Raw genomic sequence first — 18,996 nt, forward strand, 5'->3', positions numbered from 1 at the left:
TTTCCCATTAGTCAGCTTCCCCCACAGGCCTCTCCTATTGGTCTTTGAAGCCGGGACTCCATTTCCCATCAGGTCTTGCGTGGAGGAGGGCTTCCTCGTCTCGAAGGCGGGAAAGGATGGCTTCAGCCAGCGCCGAGGGCCCACTGGGGATGCAGGATTTTGTCCGGAGCCTCTTCCAAGGCAGGCCAGACCTCAGGTGGGAAAGATGACGGAACAGGCATGCCTGAAATTAGGAGGGGAGATGTCCCTCTTCTATGGGACAGGGATCTGGGAGGCTTAGTGGACCTCTCAAGTTGGGAGCTTTGAGATGGTTAGACAGAAGCTCCAAGTCAGTGATTCTCAACCTGTGGATCCCCAGGTGTTTTGGCCTACAACTCCCAGAAATCCCAGCCAGTTTGCCAGCTGTTTATGTTATTATGTTTTATAACCTGCCTCCAGCTATCATGAGAGGTGGATAATAAATTATTATTATCTCTGATTTTTAAAAAATATCTCTGTTTTTCACTTTCAGGAGTGTTCTTATGCTTCATAACCCCAATGAATATACATATACTAGCTGTCCCCTGCCATGCGTTGCTGTGGCCCAGTCTGGTGATCTGGAAAATATAGTAATGAGAAAGTGCTGGTGAAGGGAACTATTTTAATTAGCAAATGTGGTGACTTAAAAAGACAATTAGTCTCCATGAGGTTTGAAGCTAAAATCCTTTATTTCTCAAGTGTGGCCGCACTGGACAGAAACAGCAAGACAATCAGATGTCTATCAAAGGGCTGCCTGTGCCATTTGATCTTTCCAATATCATTCTTATACCCTTTTTCTGCTGTGTCATGAACAGACCATGAACAGATCCACCCCTCTTCCAAACTTCCTTTCAAAACATGTTCTTTCCCCTCCTTCCTCTCAACACCTACCAGAACTGATTCCCTTTCACCTACTTAGAGCCTCTCTCATTCATGTTATGACTGCAAATTGTTGGATGTCATCCTGTCCCCCCGTCCTTAAGCTCTGTATCCTGTTTTTTCCTGTTCTTTTCCAAAACTGTCTCTCTTCTTGCCCTTGCTCCTTTCTATGACAAAGGACAAGGCTTCCTTAGGCTTTGCAGTTTTTAGCATTTCCTAATAAGCTCTAATAATTTCCTAATAAGCTCTATTCACCCCTTCACTGGTTTCTAATATATGTGATGTCTTTATGCTTGTGGGTAAACAGTATTTCTTGCTGTTTCTTTGTCAGTGTTGATGTGGAGAGTGTCTGGTTTGCCCACCCTGGAACATGGAAGATATCATTGTCCTTCTTTAAGGGTCCCTTTCAAATCTATGATACTATATCTGTGTGTGTGTGAATCATATCTATCTATCTCTATGGCTTGATGACTCTTTGTCAGGAGAGTTTTGATTACTTTTTCTTGCCCTGGTGAAGGGAGTTGGATTGGATGGCCTTAAGTATTTTCTGTTGGTCGTGGGGGTTCTGTGTGGGAAGTTTGCCCCGATTCTGTCGTTCATGGGGTTCAGAATGCTCTTTGATTGTAGGTGAACTGTGAATCCCAATGACTACAACTCCCAAATGTCAAGGTCTATTTCCCCCAAACTCCATTTAGGCATATGGAATATTTGTGCCAAGTTTGGTCTAGATCCATAATTGTTTGAGTCCACAGTGCTCTCTGGATGTAGGTAAACTACAACTCCAAAACTCAAGATCAATGTCCACCAGACCCTTCTAGTGTTTTCTGTTGGTCATGGGAGTCCTGTGTGCCAAGTTTGGCCCAATTTCATCATTGCTGGAGTTTAGAATGCTCTTTGATTTTAGGTGAACTATAAGTCCCAGCAACTACAACTCCCAAATGACAAAACCAATTTTTTTAATGATGGTTATTCCTTGGGTTAGTAGGTGTCTTGTGGCTAAATTTGGTGGCAATTTGTCCAGAGGTTTTTGAGTTATGTTAATCCCACAAACGAACATTACATTTTTATTTATATAGGTAACCTGCCTTGAGCTATCATGAGAGGTGGATAATAAATTATTATTATTATTATCTCTGATTTTTTTATTAAAAAAATCTCTGTTTTTCACTTTCAGGAGTGTTCTTATGCTTCATAAACCCAATGAATATACATATATTTTCAATTCTATGCCTTTGGCAAGGAACTACTGTTTTGGGCTGTTTTGTAGAGCACCATGAACATTGATGACACTATAGCCTCTCCTCCAGAAATATAAATTATTTATATTGAATATTATTTTGTATTTACTAATATTGGTTTATATTAAATAATATATATTTATTATTTTTATTTATTTCACGTATTTGTATCCTATCCTTCTCAGGGTGGCTTCAGAATTCATTCAATGCCAACAACAATAATAAATGATAAAAGCAATCGAAACATAAACCTACTAAAACATTGTTTAAATCACACAGGTTTGAAATTATAGTCCAGGTCAGTTCATTGTCATTCACACAAATTGGGTCTCATTCTAAATTGCTGCCTCTACTGTTCAAATGCTTGGTCCCATAGCCAGGTTTTGAGTTTCATTTGTGTTTTGTTTGTTTTTTAATGCTGCACAACTGTTTGGTTCTCTCCTGACACTATAAATAAATAAGTGGACCACAAGCAAAGCATGAGCCAATAGTGTGATGCTGCAGCTAAGAAGGCCAATGCGATTCTAGGCTGCATAATAATGCATTCTTAGTGCCTGGGGAGCCGAAGTTTGCCCATGCCTGGTGTAGACTCATATAATACAGTTCTGTGCAGTTCAATCTGTATCATATGAGTCTACACTGACCATTATAATGCAGCTCAAATGGCATTATATGGCAGTGTAGATGGGGCCTAAATGGTGCCAAACTGCATTAATTCCACAGTGTAGATGCACCTTTAGTTTCTGATGCCTTTATACATGTGCATTTTGCAAGTGTTGCCTCCCTCACTGTTATGTCACATTCTCTTGCAGTGCCCTCACTCTCACTATCATCCGTAAGAAGTTCCTTCTTCACACTGGAAAAAAAACTCTGACGAAGGAGGAGAAGGAGCAACTCAAAGATCTGGTGGAAGCGGAACTGATGAAGGTGCAAAGTTTATTAGTATATAATACTAATATTGTGCTGTGCTAATAATATAATATATTGTATATACATATGATAGTGATAATATTATAGTGTAATGCAATATAATAATATTATAATGTAAAACAATATGAGATTTTATTGGTGAAGTTGAGATTTTATGGACTGTAATTTGGACTGATTTGGAGGATGTTTTAAACCTGGCAAATTGTTTTTAATATATACAGTGTTCCCTCACTTATCGCAGGTGTTCCGTTCCAGGACCACCCGCAATAAGTGAAAATTAGTGAAATAGAGATGCTATATTAATTTTAATATTTATACATTACTTTAGTATAATGTATAAATATTAAAATTAATAGAGTATCCCTGCTTTGTGTATTTTTTTACCCGCGCTTCCTTACTCGTGCCTTCTGTGCCTCTGGCCTCTGCACTTCTGGAGTCTGCGGAGGCCAGGGAGGCAGGCCTTCCCCGCCGCGCCTCTGGCCTCCACACATCCAAGGTCTGCGGAGGCCAGAGGAGCAGGCCTTCCCCGCCGCGCCTCTGGCTGCCATACTGCCGGATCTGAGGAGGCCAGGGAGGGCGGAGGGAGTTTCAGCCTGCATGCAAGTCTCCGAGGCCCATTGTATGTAAATATTTTATATTAATTTATATGAATATTTATTTTAAAAACACAAAACAGCGATTCTGTGTAAAGCGAACCACAAAAAGCGAGGGTACACTGTATTTATAATCATTTTATGTAATTGTGTATTTTATTGCTGTTTTTATATTGTATTGGCATCAAATTGTTGCCTCCTCGGAGGTCAAGAATAGGACAGGATATAAATGTTCTAAATCAGTGTTTCTCAACCTGGGGTCCCCAGATGTTTTGACCTTCAGCTCCCAGAAATCCTAACAGCTGGTAAACTGGCTGGGATTTCTGGGAGTTGTAGGCCAAAATACCTGGGGAGCCACAGGTTGAGAACCACTGTTCTAAATAAATAAAATAAATAAATAATACTAATAATAATACTATATAATTGTATATTATATATTACATGTAATATTACTCATAATATTGCAGTATAGTGGTATAGTACAATATAGTAATATACAATACTAATATTGTGCTATGCTAATAATATAATATATTGTATGTACATATAATATTGATCATAATATTGCAATATAATATAATACTAATAATGCAATATAATAATTAGATATTTTATATTACATGTAATATTACTAATAATATTTCAGTATAGTGGTATAGTGCAATATAGTAATATATAATACTAATATTGTACTATGCTAATAGTATATTGTATGTATATATAACATGTAAGCCGCTCTGAGTCCCCTTCAGGATGAGAAGGGCGGGATATAAATGTTGTAAATAAATAAATAAAGTTAAAGGTTTGGCAGCTTTTCAGGAGAAAAGAAAAGCATGTTGCAGTGTGGTTGAAGCTGAAAAGCTATATATATATATACTAGCTGTGCCCTGCCACGCGTTGCTGTGGCCTATAGTAAAACTTATCAAAGTTGAGGTAGATATCTGGACTATTATGAAAGAGAGGTCCCTACCTATTCCTTCCCCCCTTTCCTCCCCCTTTCTCTCCTTCCTTCCTTCTCTACCTCTTTCTTTCTTTCCTTCTTTCACTACTTGGTTTCATCCTTCTCTCTTTCCTTCATTCCCTCCCTCTTTCTTCCTTTGCCTTTCTTCCCTCCCTGTTTGCTTCCTTCTTTCACTTTTTATTTCCTTTTATTTCACCACCATCATAACAATAACAATAATGCAATGCATTGCCTCTGGGACCTGACACCTCTCCCATTCCCCCTAAAAGGGTCTCAGAGAAACAATAGCATAATAATAATAATAGAAATAACAACCTTTACCCGCCACGTGTTGCTGTGGCCAATCTTCCCTCTTTCTCTCCTTCTTTCCCTCCCTCCCTCCCTCCTTCCTTCCTTCCTTCCTTCCTTCCTTCCCATCTTTCCTTCTCTTCTTTCTCTATCTCTTTCCTTCCTTCCCCCTTTTTCTTTCTCTTCTGCTGTCTCTCTTTTCTTTCCTTCCATCTTTCCTTTTCTTTCCTTTTCTTCTTTCTCTAACTTTCCTTCCTTCCCCTTTTTCTTTACCTCCCTTTCTCTTTCTTCCTTCTTTCCTTCCTTCCTGTCTTTCCTAGATTTTGACAGGGCAGGAAGGGGCAGGGTGGGGTTTGGAGGTGGCGTGAAGTAAAAGGAGGTAAGATTGGGGCAGGGGAGTGATGGAGCGTGGGGTTGCGTGTGTGTGTGCGGCAGTGGGGGGAGTGATGGAGCGTGGGGTTGCGTGTGTGTGTGCGGCGGCGGGGGGAATGGGGTTGCGTGTGTGTGTGCGGCGGGGGGAGGGGGGTTGCATGTGTGTGCGGCGGTGGGGTGAGTGATGGAGCGTGGGGTTGCGTGTGTGTGTGTGGCGGCGGGGGGAGTGGGGTTGCATATGTGTATGCGGCGGCGGGGGGAGTGATGGAGCGTGGGGTTGCGTGTGTGTGTGCGGAAGGGGGTGTGTGTGTGCGGGAAGCGGCGCGGCGGGGCTTGGAGTGGGCATGGTTTTCGCAGAGGGAACGTTGGCCGGAAGGCCATGTGCGCGCGCCAGGGAACTTGCGGCTGGGCGCCAATGCGCATGCTCAGTTGTTTTGCCGTTTTGTGAGTGTGTTGTTGTGTTGTTTTTCATTTTGAGTAGATATGTTTGTACCTTGTGGGTTGTGTTATGGGCATGGGAATTTTGGTTAAGTTTCGTTGGGGTTTTTTTGAGTTTTGTTCTTTTGCCGTTTTGTGAGTGTGTTGCTGTGTTGTTTTTCATTTTGAGTAGATATGTTTGTACCTTGTGGGTTGTGTTATGGGCACAGGGATTTTAGTTAAGTTTCGTTGGGGTTTTTTTGAGTTTTGTTGTTTTGCCGTTTTGTGAGTGTGTTGTTGTGTTGTTTTTCATTTTGAGTAGATATGTTTGTACCTTGTGGGTTGTGTTATGGGCATGGGAATTTTGGTTAAGTTTCGTTGGGGGGTTTTTGAGTTTTGTTTCCTCGTTGGATGCCCCTAACAAATTTATATATATATATTCTAAACTTTACAGGTTGACGATGCCTCAGATGGTCAGGAAGTTCCTGTTTTGGGCAAATCGAGAGGCCACAAACGATCCCGTCACCCCTCTGGTAGCTCTGGTGATGAGGTGGAAAGCAGACAAGAGCAAAAGAAACAACGGACGGAAAAGAACATAGGTAAATGGTAGAATCCTAGAGTTGGAAGAGAACCCCAGGGCCATCCAGTCCTTCCCCATTTTGCCATGGAGGAACCCACAATCAAAGCATTCCTGACAGATGGCCATCCAGCTTCTTCTTAATAACCTCCATAATAAGAGACTCCACCACACTCTAGGAAAGCATATTCCACTGCCAAGCAGCTGTTACCTTCAGGTTCTTCCTAATGTTTAGGTAGAATATTGTAATTTGAATACATTGTGTCCTCAAACTCTTGAGACAAGTGTGAATGTTACAATTAGCCACCTTGATTAGCATTAAATGGCCTTCCAGCTTCAAAGCCTGGCTGAGCCCTCCTTGGGGGGAGGTGTTAGCTGGTCCTGATTGTTTCATGTCAGGAATTCCCCTGTTGCTCTTTATTTACTGTACTGTTGCTCTGTTATTTACTGTTTTTTTTATGCTGGTAGCCAGATTTTGTTCATTTTCATGGTTTCCTCCTTTCTGTTGAAATTGTCCTCATTCTTGGGGGTTTCAATGGCTTCTCTGTGTAGTTTGACATGGTAGTTGTTAGAGTGGTCCAGCATTTCTGTGTTCTCAAATAATATGCTGTGTCCACGTTGATTCATCAGGTGCTCTGCTATGGCTGACTTCTCGGTTTAAATTAGTCTGCAGTGCCTTTCATGTTCCTTGATTCGTGTTTGGGTGCTGTGTTTGGTGGTCCCTATGTTTTGTTATTTATTGATTCCATCGCTTCCAACTCTTCATGACCTCATGGACCAGTCCATGCTAGAGCTCCCTGTCGGCCATTGCCACCCCCAGCTCCTTCAAGGTCAAGCCAGTCACTTCAAGGATACCATCCATCCATCTTGCCGTGGGTCTGCCCCTCTTCCTTTTTCCTTCCATTTTCCCCAGCATCATTGTCTTCTCCAAGCTTTCCTGTCCATATGGAGGAAATCATGAAAATTAAAAAACTCTAAAATAAGGTCAGTAAATAAAGAGGAACACTCAAACAGTCAGGGCCAGCTAACACCCCCCAAAAAGGATTCCCCCAGGCAGGAAGCAACCAGTCTTTGAAGCTGCAAGGCCATTCAATGCTAATCAAGGTGACCAATTGCAACATACACACTTTCCCCCAGCAGACAAGAGTGCTTTCTCCCACCCTGGACATTCCACAGATACATAAACTCCACTTGCCTAGTTTCCAACAGACTTCACAATCTCTGAGGATGCCTGCCATCGATGTGGGCAAAATGTCAGGAGAAAATGCTTCTGGAACATGGCCAGACAGCCTGGAAAACACACACAAACCAGTGGTTCCAGCCATGAAATCCTTCGACAACACAACAACCAAGTCCTCATTAAATATACAAATGAGTCTAGTTTAATTAATGTAAGGCCCTAAGAATATAAATGCATTTGCTGTTTTCCCTGCAAATGTTCTACTGACAGATATGCAACTGTAGAAATGCGAAGAAATGAGATGAAAAGTCTATTGTGGTGTTAGATTTCTCTGGTTCCTCACTGATAATGTACAGAAATGATAGTTGGTTCTCTGTATCCTCAAATTCTCCCTCTGTGGATTCAATGGACCTTTGAAGGCAGCTCTAAGGTTGATGTACCCCTCACTGAAAATGAGTTTGACAGTTCTAATATATGTATATGCAGATAAAGGGATTTGGAATCTGAAAAAATCCAAATGAGTTTTGGTGCTAGGTAAAAATCCAAATGAGTTCTGTTGTATATATGGGGCATCGAATTGTTGCTGGCTGTAAGCCGCCCTGAGTCCCCCTTTGGGGTTAGGGAAGGGTGGGGTACAAATATTTGAAAATAAATAAATAAATATTCCCAGTTTGCCTGGCAGTGATGGGAGTTGTCGAATCTGTACTTACTATAAGTAGCCAAGGAATTACAGAGCTGGTCAAACAGTAGTGAAGCCCTTCTGGCACATGTTGCATTTCCCCCATTTTCTTTCCTCTTCCAGAAACCAGTTCTGATGAAGAAGATTCTGGGATTGACTCTAAGAAGCTTCCACTTCGCGTTGGCTCAAAACGTGCTGGGAAGTCCTCAGGTTCTTCTGAGCAAGAAGACAGTGGAGCAGAAGGCCATACAGATGGATCAGAGAGCGATGGGTTCGTCTCAAAGAGCATAAGAAAGAAACCACCCCAAAGAGCAAGAAACGAGAAACAAAAAGGTGGTAAGAAATCTAAGGGCCCTGGTGGCAAGAGACCGAGAGACAAATCTGGGAGTGAGTCTGAGGAAACCACTGAAGAGCAACAGAGTGATTCGGAAGAAGAGGCCAAAGAAGAAGCAAATTCAGAGTCAGAAAGCGACTCTGAGCAGGAGATCCAGAAAAAGCAAACGTTTAACAAAGAACAGAAACAGACTGCTGCCAAAGGTGAGAACAGGAAGGTTGGTGGGCAAAGGAGGAAAAATAAGAATGAGTCAGAAGAGGAAAGTGAGTCGATTAAGGTGGGGAGGGCTCAGGGGGAGAAAAGAAGTGACTGGAGTGAGAGTGAAGAGGAAAAGAAAGGAGGTCGCTGCAAAAAGGGGGAAGGCAAGGCAAAAGGGAGAACTCGGAAGTCTCAGGAGGAGACCGAGAGTGAGGATGATTCGGAGAGTGAGTCAGAGAAGAGACCCAAGGGCCGGAAGAATACGGCAATTAGTAAACAGAAGAAAAAAGGCATGAGCATAGAAAAACTGGACAGTGATTCAGACAACAGTGAGGGCAAAAGTCAAATGAAGGTGGGAAGACAGAAAGGGAAAACTAGAAAGGCAAGTGAAGAAAAATGGAGCTCTAAATCCGAGAGTGATTCGGAAGATGAGAACCAGCCTAAGAGAGGAGGATTGAAAAGGACACAGAAGAAGAATGTGGGCAGAAAGAGGCTGGTGGAAGGACAGGAGAGGAAGAAACAAGGCATGCCCAAGGGGAGCGCAAGCAGTGAAGATTCAGAAACTGATTCAGACAAGCGGAAGGGCTTGAAACAAAATAAGAAGGGAATGCAGAAATCCAGTGATAGTGAAAGTGAATCGCAGAGTGAGGCAGAAGAGAAAGAAAAGGAGAAAAGCCAGGGGCGGAAGACAGCTCCAAGCAGTGACGAATACGAGAGTGGGCCAGTAGAATGTGAAACTACGATTCAGAAAAAGAAAAAGGAACAGAAAAAGAAGAGCGACAGTATGTCTGAGAGTGAATCTGACCAGGAGGAAAAGAAAGGAGCAGAAAAGTCCAAAAGGGACAGCGACACGGAATCAGAGGTTGATTCTGAGGACTCTGGGAGGTTGAAAAGGAAACAAAGTCAAGGCCAGCAAAAGAAAGCAAAGGAGAAGCCCAAAAGAAGACCGAAGGAAGGATCCGAGAATGAATCTGCGGAGGAGGAAGAATCATCCAGCTCAGATGAAAAAGATAACCGCACTTCTTCTAAACAGCACCATCAAGGAAAGGTAAGATAATGGGATTGTTGACATCAGACATTACACTTTGCTACAATTCCCAGAAAACTGCTTTCTCCTAATCCTCCCTCGCTACTTGGTTTTAAGATTTTCCCAGGATTTCATCAAGGCTTTACATTTGAGGTATTTATTTATTGTGTCAGGAGCAACCAGACATTTGTATTACATTTTTAACAAAACAAACAAACAGACAAAACACAAAGTTTGCAAGCGTGGTAGTTGATTAAATGTCCTTTGACCTCTGGTGTGGCCGCAAGGAGGTCCTCCATTATGCATGTAGCAGGGCTCAGGCTGCATTGCAGCAGATGGCCAGTGGTTTGCTCTTCTCCACGCATGTCGTGGATCCCACTTTGTAGCCCCAGTTCTTAAGGTCGGCTCTGCATCTCATGGTGCCAGAGCGCCGTCTGTTCAGCGCCTTCCAAGTCGCCCAGTCTTCTGTGTGCCCAGGAGGGAGTCTCTCATTTGGTATCAGCCATTTATTGAGGTTCTGGGTTTGAGCCTGCCACTTTTGGACTCTCGCTTGCTGAGTTGTTCCAGCGAGTGTCTCTGTAGATCTTAGAAAACTATTTCTTGATTTAAGTCGTTGACGTGCTGGCTCATACCCAAACAAGGGATAGGCTGGAGATGTCACTGCCTTGGTCCTTTCACTATTGGCTGCTACTTCCCGGCGGATGTCAGGTGGTGCGATACCAGCTAGAGAGTGTAATTTCTCCAGTGGTGTAGGGCGCAGACACCCCGTGATAATGCGGCATGTCTCATTAAGAGTCACATCCACTGTTTTAGCATGGTATCTGCTAAAGGTACCTATTAATATAATCACATTTACATGTTTTCAAACTGCTAGGTTGGCAGAAGCTGGGGCTTCCTTTTGACCAGCAAGTTCAGCAGCTCAGCGGATCACCAGCTGTGCCACCAAGGGGCCCTATCTCAAGGATTACCTGTATTAGTTTCAGCATCTAGCATTTTAACAAATGCAAATAAATATATAACTCTTTATTTTGTAATTTCATTCCAAGATTAAATGCTTTTAAACGAGCAAGTGTTGAAGATTTTGAAACTCTTAAACAATGAATCAATCAATTCACTTAATATTGACCAGTCTGCATCAGTGGGTATATGAAGCTGTATGAAATGCCTGCTGTGTCCCATACGCTAATCTCCCCCTCTTTCCTGAATTCCTGACTCCTGCAGGACAAAGACAGTCATTCTGGGAAAGGTGAGGAGCACCCCTCCATCCGACGCCTGAAGCGCTACATCCGGGAATGTGGAGCGAGGCGGAATTACAAAAAATTGTTTGAGGGTTGCCGGTCCCGCAAAGCCCAGGAGGAGATCCTCAAACGGGAGTTAGAAAACCTTGGCATGAAAGGTAAGTGAAGGCATTTGGTCCCAAGCTAATCTATTCATCTGTCTACTACAGAATTAAACTGATTGAATCTTCATCAAGAGAGAGAGAGATGCGAGAAACCTGCTTTAACAGTGCAGATACACCTAAATCAATGCAGATACACCTTCTGTTGGGGCTCAGCAGCCAGATACTGGGAATGCTGGGTTTTCCGATTCAGAGAATGCAGGAGATGGTGGGATTTTTACTGAGTCTGTGTCTCCTCAGGTTGAAATGCTCACAGAGACAGACCAGGGCCAGAAGAGATAGAGTAGTGTTTCTCAACATTCCCAAAGCCACGACCCCTTAACACAGTTCCTCATGTTGTAGTGCCCCCCAAACATAAAATTATTTTCATTGCTACTTCATAACTGTCATTTGCCTACTGTTATGAATTGTGATGTAAATATATGCAGGATGTATTTTCATTCACTGGACCAAATTTGGCACAAACGCCCAATACACTCAAATTTAAATACTAGTTGGGTTGGGGGAGGATTGATTTTGTCATTTGGGAGTTGTAGTTGCTGGGATTTATAGTTCACCTACAATCAAAGAGCATTTTTAACTCCACCAACAATGGGATTGACCCAAACTTGGCACACAGAACTCCCATGACCAACAGAAAATACTGGAAGGGTTTGGTGGGCATTGACCTTAACTTTGGGACTTGTAGTTCACCTACACCCAGAGAGCACTGTGGACTAAAACTATGATATATCTAGACCAAACTTGGCACGAATACTCAATAAGACCAAATGTTAACACTGGTGGAGTTTAGGGAAAACAGACCTTGACACTTGGGAGTTGTAGTTGCTGGGATTTATAGTTTACCAACCCCACCAGTATTCAAATTTGGGCATATTGAGTATTTGTGCCAAATTTAGTTTATGCATCCTGCATATCACATATTTACATTACAATTCATAAGAGTAGCAAAATTATAGTTATGAAGTAGTAACAAAAATAATTTCATGGTTGGGGGGTCACTGCAACATGAGGAACTGTATTAAAGGGCTGCAGCATTACGAAGGTTGAGAAACACTGCTATATATGATAGAGAGAATCTGTCATTTTTGCCTCTTGTGCACTTTTGAGAGCCACTGGATTCCCACCAAGGAAATGGGGGTATCTCTGTTTCAGATAGTGTCAATTTCTGAGTCTCAGGCGTCATTGGTGAACACTTCTCTGTGTAATACACTTCTCAGCCTGTACTTTCTCTCCCATTTCCTTAGGGGCACCATCTCTAGCAAAGTGCAAGGATCTGAAGAAGAAGCGTGAAGAAGCGGCTGAGGTGGCTTCACTTGACCTGAGCAACATTATCACCACAGAAGGTAAAGTCAGATGTGATGCAAGGAACCAAAGAGCAGAGGGCTTTTACTAGTGGTTTACAATCCAGGTCCATGGATACGAACTCGGAAACATTTAGAAACAAGCAAATATTTTTTCTGTTCTAATTCTGTCGGGGTGCCATGTTTCAAGAGTTTAAAGGGTCTCCTGTTGAGGAGGAGGAGGGAGAAAACTGACTTTCTGCTGCTCTAGAGAGCAACACACAAGGGAGCAATTGGTTCAAAGGGCAGAGAAAGAGATTCGACTGAAAAGAATAGGAAAAACTTCCTGAGAGTAAAAGCTATAAGAGAGTGGCATAGGCTGCCTCGGAGTGTGATGGAGGCTTTTCTGCAGAGGCTGTCTATCGGGAGTACTTTGATTGTGCTTTCTTGCATGGCATGGGGTTGAACTGGATGGCCCTTGGGGGTCTCTTCTAGCTCTAGGATTCTATTTCAGGAGTAGGCAATACGGTGTCTCATGGATACACTTTTTCTCCCCCGTCCACCATCTCATCCTGACCAAGGCTAACCCTTTTGAGATCTATATGTTTCCTGTCTTTTCTTCACTTTCTGCCTCTGAGAGAGAAGAGGAAGGGGAGGAAAGGACAGGGAGGGGGCTTGGGAAGAACCTCCCCCCCCCCCCCAGCCCACCCTCCTCACTCTGGCCCACCATGCGGCGCCCATTCCTGATCTCCAGTCATAATGCAGCCCCAAAGAACTACACCAGACTTACTCTCTAGTGTATATGTCAGGATCACCGTATCAGCCTGGGACTGGTTTCTTCAGTTCTCTGCCATAAAGAAGGGAGGTAAAGGGGAGGGAGGCTGGGTAAAGTTAGGGAAGGTAGTGTAGATAAGACATCTGTTTTGTGAAAGCAATATAAAGTGCAGTGAACAAACTGTGGGCACAGTGTTTGGCCACCAGGGGGCGGATGGGAGTTGGGGCTGATATATACAGGACATTTGAGAGGGAAAGCTTTAGAACTGTCTTTGTAGGATTGTGGATAGAAGGAATAAACCACTTGTCTCCAGCGTTTTATTGTTGTGAGCTTGATTTTTACTCCAAGATCTTGCAGAGTCTGACAGTCTGGAATAAGCTGTTGGGGAATTTCAAAAAGGAAAAATGTCAATCAGCAACAATTGCTTTTCTAGCAGATCAGAAGCTTCTTGAGCATAGCATTAGAGCAAATGAGCTTCAGCAATAGAAGAGCAGAGTCAAGCTTTAAAAGTTACAAAAGACTTTTTTTTAATGTCAGGAGCGACCTGAGAAACTGCAAGTCGCTTCTGGTGTGAGAGAATTGGCCGTCTGCACCCAGGGACATGGGAGGCTTCTCTCATGTCCCTGCTTGAGAAGCTGGAGCTGACAGATGGGAGCTCACCCTGCTCCCAAGATTCAAACTGCCGACCTTTCAGCCAGTAGTTCAGTAGGCACAAGGGTTTTCCCATTACACCACCAGGGGCTGCTGTTCAGGTATGTTCTGGTATGCAGCTTCCTTAACTCTATGATTCCTGATAAGACTCTTTAGAAAGAACTACATTTCTTTATATGAAGGTTAAGGCCTAGCTATCTATATCTCTGGAGACATCTCCATGCTCACAGGAGAACAAAATGGAAGACTCAGAGGCTTGCCATCTGGCAGGGAAACTTCAAATAAAAAGAGGCATGTCCTGACAAGTAGTCTAACAAATAGGAGACAAAGAGAGGCAGACAAAGAAGGCAGTGGTAGGGGAGGCGGTCCCTGCCAACTATCTCATCTTCCTTATCTATTTCCTTGATGAGGACTATAAACTTGTGCAGGATGTGGTTTAGTTCCAACATTGCTGAGAAAGATTTAGCTCTGAAAGTATGCTTATATATTATGGATGATGAGATTGGACAACATTTTAATTAGGAAACGCAAATGATTGATGTTTTTATTGCTTTTGTGATGTTTTATGGTGTTTGGGCATCAAATTGTTGCCTTTGTAAACCGCCCTGTGTGCCCAGGGGGGAGTCTCTCATTTGGTATCAGCCGTTGATTGAGGTTCTGGGTTTGAGCCTGCCACTTTTGGACTCTCGCTTGCTGAGGTGTTCTTGCGAGTGTCTCCTGAGGGCTGAGAAGGGCGGTATACAAATATAGTAAATAAAATAATAAATAAATATATTTTCTGAGGGAGGCAAAACAAGTGAGCTTGGCCAATAGAGGCCTATAAGTGTGTGTGAAGGTGACTCACATTTGTTGCATTTTTACTAATGCTCTTCCTCTCGCTCCTTCCCTCTTCAAAGGCCGTCCAAGGCGTCGCAACGTCTGGAGTCTCTACAGCAAGCCTCAGGATCCTCCCAGTTCCCCAGAGGAAGGCCCTATCCGCCGTCCCGCTACAGACTGGTCCTCCCTTCGTGGGGTCATCAGCTCAGATGAGGAAAGCGATTGACTTGGGGCAGGAAGGGGGCCTTAATGGGTCGACTGTTGTGAAGAGAAGTATGCATTTGGCCGACCTGACAGCCAGGAGGGATGTACTACTTTGTTTTACACTCCAAACATAAGTTACAAGGCCTTGCGTAAGCTGTCAACTTTTTGCTGCTGTTGTCATTTTTATTTATTATTTATTTATTTATTTATTTATTATTTGCATTTATTGACCGCCACTCTCAGCCCGAAGGCGACTCGTGGCGGTGTACAGAACACAGAACATAAAGACAACAGTTACAATAAATCAGAGTCATAACACACAACTTACTAACAACAAATAATTAAGCTAAAAATCCGCTTCGTCTTGTTTGGGTCATAATCCATCTCGTCGTCCTTAGTCCATTCCGGTGGTCATTCCAAAACATAGCACTTAACTGAAGGCCTTTCCAAAGAGCCAGGTTTTCAGGCCCTTACGGAAGGCCATGAGGGAGCAAAATGGGACGTGATGGCCTCCGTTAGAGGCAAGTACTCATCTCCTGAAATTATATCTGCTCTGAAAGGAAGAGTTGCAGAAGGATGGAGATATTCAGTTCCTTGAGAAATACCGGAGCTGTTCGGATACTGTTATTGATGGTAGTCTTATCATTTTCCCCATCTGAGAAGTGAAGTATGTACTGGAAGAGAGTGCAATTTGTTTGTTTACTTTTATTCCATGTCAGCCCAGGGACCATGAGTGTCTTTCTATGTCTTGCAGGCATACGTTTGCCTTCGCTCTTGGTGCAGCTCGAAGGAGAATGATTTGTTATCAGGGAACATGTTTCCCTGTTGTAAATGTTGTGTGTTGGAAGTTTCATATGGCTGGAAAAGATTTGAAATGTTTTTTTTAATCCCTTAAATAAAATATCTTTCAAACTTCAAGATCCACTTTCTGATGGAGCCCATTTCATGCCCTCCTCTTTTTGTATCGTTGTGTTCTTGCTGAACACATTCACTTTGGATACTGTTTTCAAATCTATATGCTGCATAATTCAATGTTATCAGGTACCGGAGCCCCCAGCAGCGCAGTGGGTAAACGGCTGAGCTGCTGAAATTGTTGACCAAAAAGTTGCAGGTTCGCATCCAGGGAGTGGAGTGAGCTCCCGTTGTCAGCCCCAGCTTCTGCCAACCTAGCAGTTGGGAAACATGCAGATGTGAATAGATAAATAGGTACCGCTCCGGTGGGAAGGTAATATAGCTCCATGTAGTCATGCCGGCCATATGACTTTGGAGGTGTCTGTGGACAGTGCTGGCTCTTTGGCTTAGAAATGGAGATAAGCACCAACCCCCAGAGTCGGACACGACTGGACTTAATGTCAGGGGAAAACCTTTACCTTTACCTAGGTATCTGCCACAGATCTGTAAAAAGTCCAGTTTCTTGTACTAAAAAGCTTCTAGATCTCATGAAACAAAGTCTCCACTACGCAGGGAGTGGAGTCTTTATGCATTTCTCTGTAGCGTGATCATACCACGTGGCAAAGGAGTGCCTTTAAGCAATATGATACCACACAACTAATTATATTTGTGGAACAAGAAGCTGTTCTTGCAGATGGGTGTCAAGGAAACACATTCTCTGGCACTTTGTTGCTCTGAATGTGCATACGAAGCAGGCTTTTGTGTTTTCCTTTTGGAACCTTGCATATGCCACCCAGACGACATTCCATGTTTTTTCCTGTCAGTTGGTTCTGTAACTTACATTGTTACATAATGTACATACCATATTTCAGTACATCACTATAACCATGGATTCTATATTTGCAGCTCCACTTCCTCCTCTCTGAGAAATAATGGTCTTTTTTAGGAATTTTCTAGGTCCTCCAAGTTTATTTATTGTGTCAGGAGCAGACACAATAAATAAATAAACCTGGAGGACCTAGAAAACAGTTGCGTTGCATTTTTTAACAAAACAAACAAACAAAACACAAAGTTTGCAGGCTCGGTAGTTGATTAAATGTCCTTTGACCAGTAGCTGGACACTTGGAGTGCCTCTGGTGTTGCCGCAAAAAGGTCCTCCATTGTGCATGTGGCAGGGCTCAGGGTGCATTGCAGCAGGTGGTCAGTGGTTTGCTCTTCTCCACACTCGCATGTCGTGGATTCCACTTTGTAGTCCCATTTCTTACGGTTGGCTCTGCATCTCATGGTGTCAGAGCACAGTCTGTTCAGTGCCTTCCAAGTCGCCCAGTCTTCTGTGTGCCCAGTGGGGAGTCTCTCATTTGGTATCAGCCATTGATTGAGGTTCTGAGTTTGAGCCTGCCACTTTTGGACTCTCGCTTGCTGAGGTATTCCAGCAAGCGTCTCTGTAGATCTTAGAAAACTATTTCTTGATTTAAGTTGTTGACGTGCTGGCTGATATCCAAACAGGGGATGAGCTGGAGATTTCACTGCCTTGGTCCTTTCATTATTGGCTGCTATTTCCTGGTGGATGTCAGGTGGTGCAATACCAGCTAAACAGTGTAATTGGTGAGATGTGTTCCACACTGGGCATGCATACTCAGCAGCAGAGTAGCGTAGCACAAGGGCAGATGTCTTCACTGTGTCTGGTTGTGATCCCCAGGTTGTGCCAATCAGCTTTCGTATGATATTATTTCTAGCGCCCACTTTTTGCTTGATATTCAGGCAGCTGACAGGTGGTAATTTTGTCAATGCTTATTGTTTTTAAGTGCAGGCCAAGGTCTTTAGGCACTACAACTGGTGTGCTGATCACCACTGGGACCACCTTTACTGGCTTATGTCAGAATCTTTGCAGTTTTATCTGTACATCTTCATATTGTGTAAGCTTTTCCAGTTGCTTCCCGTCAATTCTGCTGTCACCTTGGATTGCAACATTGAAACCCATACTTTATTTTTTTATATTTTTATTATTATTATTATTATTATTATTATTTGTATCTATTATTATTATTACTATTTGTATCTATTCTCCTTATCTCTCTTAAAGAGACCCCAAATGCCAAACAATAAAAACAATATAAATTAGCCCTTGTGAAAGCTTAAATAGCAGAGTCCTTCTATAACCCTGATTTGGAGATGATAGAGGCTCCATCTTTGGAGGCTTTTAAAAAGAGACTGGATGGCCATCTGTTGGGGGTGCTTTGAATGTGATTTTCCTGCTTCTTGGCAGGGGGTTGGCCTGGATAGCCCACGAGGTCTCTTCCAACTCTATGATTCTATTATTCCTTTATTAAAACCAATCAAAAGTAAGTTTTCCAGACATGTTCATCCATGGCATGTAATGTTAAAAAGATCCATTGTTATGGTCAGGATTAAACCCAACTATATAGATTGTGTTAATTGAAAACTCATCATAAGTGGACTGCAAGTTTGGAGCCTGACGGCTGGCTTTTGGTGCCCAGAGCAATGAGCTGCTCTGTGCAAAGTAGTCTCATTACATCCATTTAATCCAGAATTAATTATTTTGAAAGGCAGCGCTCTGGCCAAGTCTCCTCCCTGGGCCTCAGAAAGCATCACGGAGTTAGTCCAAATGTGTTTATTTTACCATGACTGGCGTCAGCTTGCTTCATAATCATGTGGGAACCATTCTTTTTAATCTGGATGTGCAAAGAGTATAACTGCCCATCCGCTGAGCCCTGTTTCTGCCAAGGATGTAGCTACGGAGGGGATCGAGATGAAGGCATTCAATGTTCTTTCTCAAATTTCTAGTATCGAAGTAACTCAAAATGCCAGCTGAGCATTTTAGAAGTACATTTGAACATTCAAAGAAAAGAGGGCAAGCAAGGTTACCACAAGGGAATGACACAGCAAATACAAGAGTATGAATGCCAAGTATTGTCGAAGGCTTTCATGGCCGGAATCGCTGGGTGGTTGTGTGTTTTCTGGGCGGTATGGCCATGTTCCAGAAGCATTCTCTCCTGATGTTTCACCTGCATCTATGGGGATGCAGCACCTCTGAGGAAAAGTCAGGAGAGAAGGCTTCTGGAATGGCCATGCAGCCCAGAAAACTCACAACAATCCAGTATGAATGCTTTTCGGTATGTTTCTCTGCAACACTAGACATTTGGGAAGAAAAATTCTTGCTGGGGAGGCAATACTCTCATTTTGCCCCATAGCTATGCTTTCAACTTTTGCATTTCGTCTTACCACACTTTCAGAAGGGGCATTATTTCATAAAGGAACACAAACC

The 18,996-nt window shown here is 43.0% G+C and overlaps 1 protein-coding gene across 1 annotated transcript; it reads left to right on the forward strand.

The window, feature by feature from the left end:
* The first annotated feature begins 57 nt into the window (after window positions 1-57).
* On the forward strand, window positions 58-15,737 carry HIRIP3 (HIRA interacting protein 3). Its single transcript, XM_060780248.2, has 7 exons — window positions 58-196; window positions 2,948-3,062; window positions 6,151-6,295; window positions 8,256-9,712; window positions 10,913-11,087; window positions 12,338-12,436; window positions 14,696-15,737. The coding sequence occupies exons 1-7, from the start codon at window positions 117-119 to the stop codon at window positions 14,839-14,841; spliced, it is 2,217 nt and encodes a 738-aa protein (XP_060636231.2). The 5' UTR covers window positions 58-116; the 3' UTR covers window positions 14,842-15,737.
* The last annotated feature ends 3,259 nt before the right edge of the window (window positions 15,738-18,996 follow it).

The sequence above is a fragment of the Anolis sagrei genome, chromosome 6 (assembly GCF_037176765.1).
Source record: "Anolis sagrei isolate rAnoSag1 chromosome 6, rAnoSag1.mat, whole genome shotgun sequence".
NCBI lineage: Eukaryota > Metazoa > Chordata > Lepidosauria > Squamata > Dactyloidae > Anolis > Anolis sagrei.

Bases quoted from the DNA above. Each gene is read 5' to 3' on its own strand.
- HIRIP3 (XM_060780248.2), top strand. From the start codon at position 117: ATGGCTTCAGCCAGCGCCGAGGGCCCACTGGGGATGCAGGATTTTGTC. The intron at 197-2,947 runs GTGGGAAAGATG...ATTCTCTTGCAG, and splicing joins CAAGGCAGGCCAGACCTCAG to TGCCCTCACTCTCACTATCA. The intron at 11,088-12,337 runs GTAAGTGAAGGC...CCATTTCCTTAG, and splicing joins AGAAAACCTTGGCATGAAAG to GGGCACCATCTCTAGCAAAG.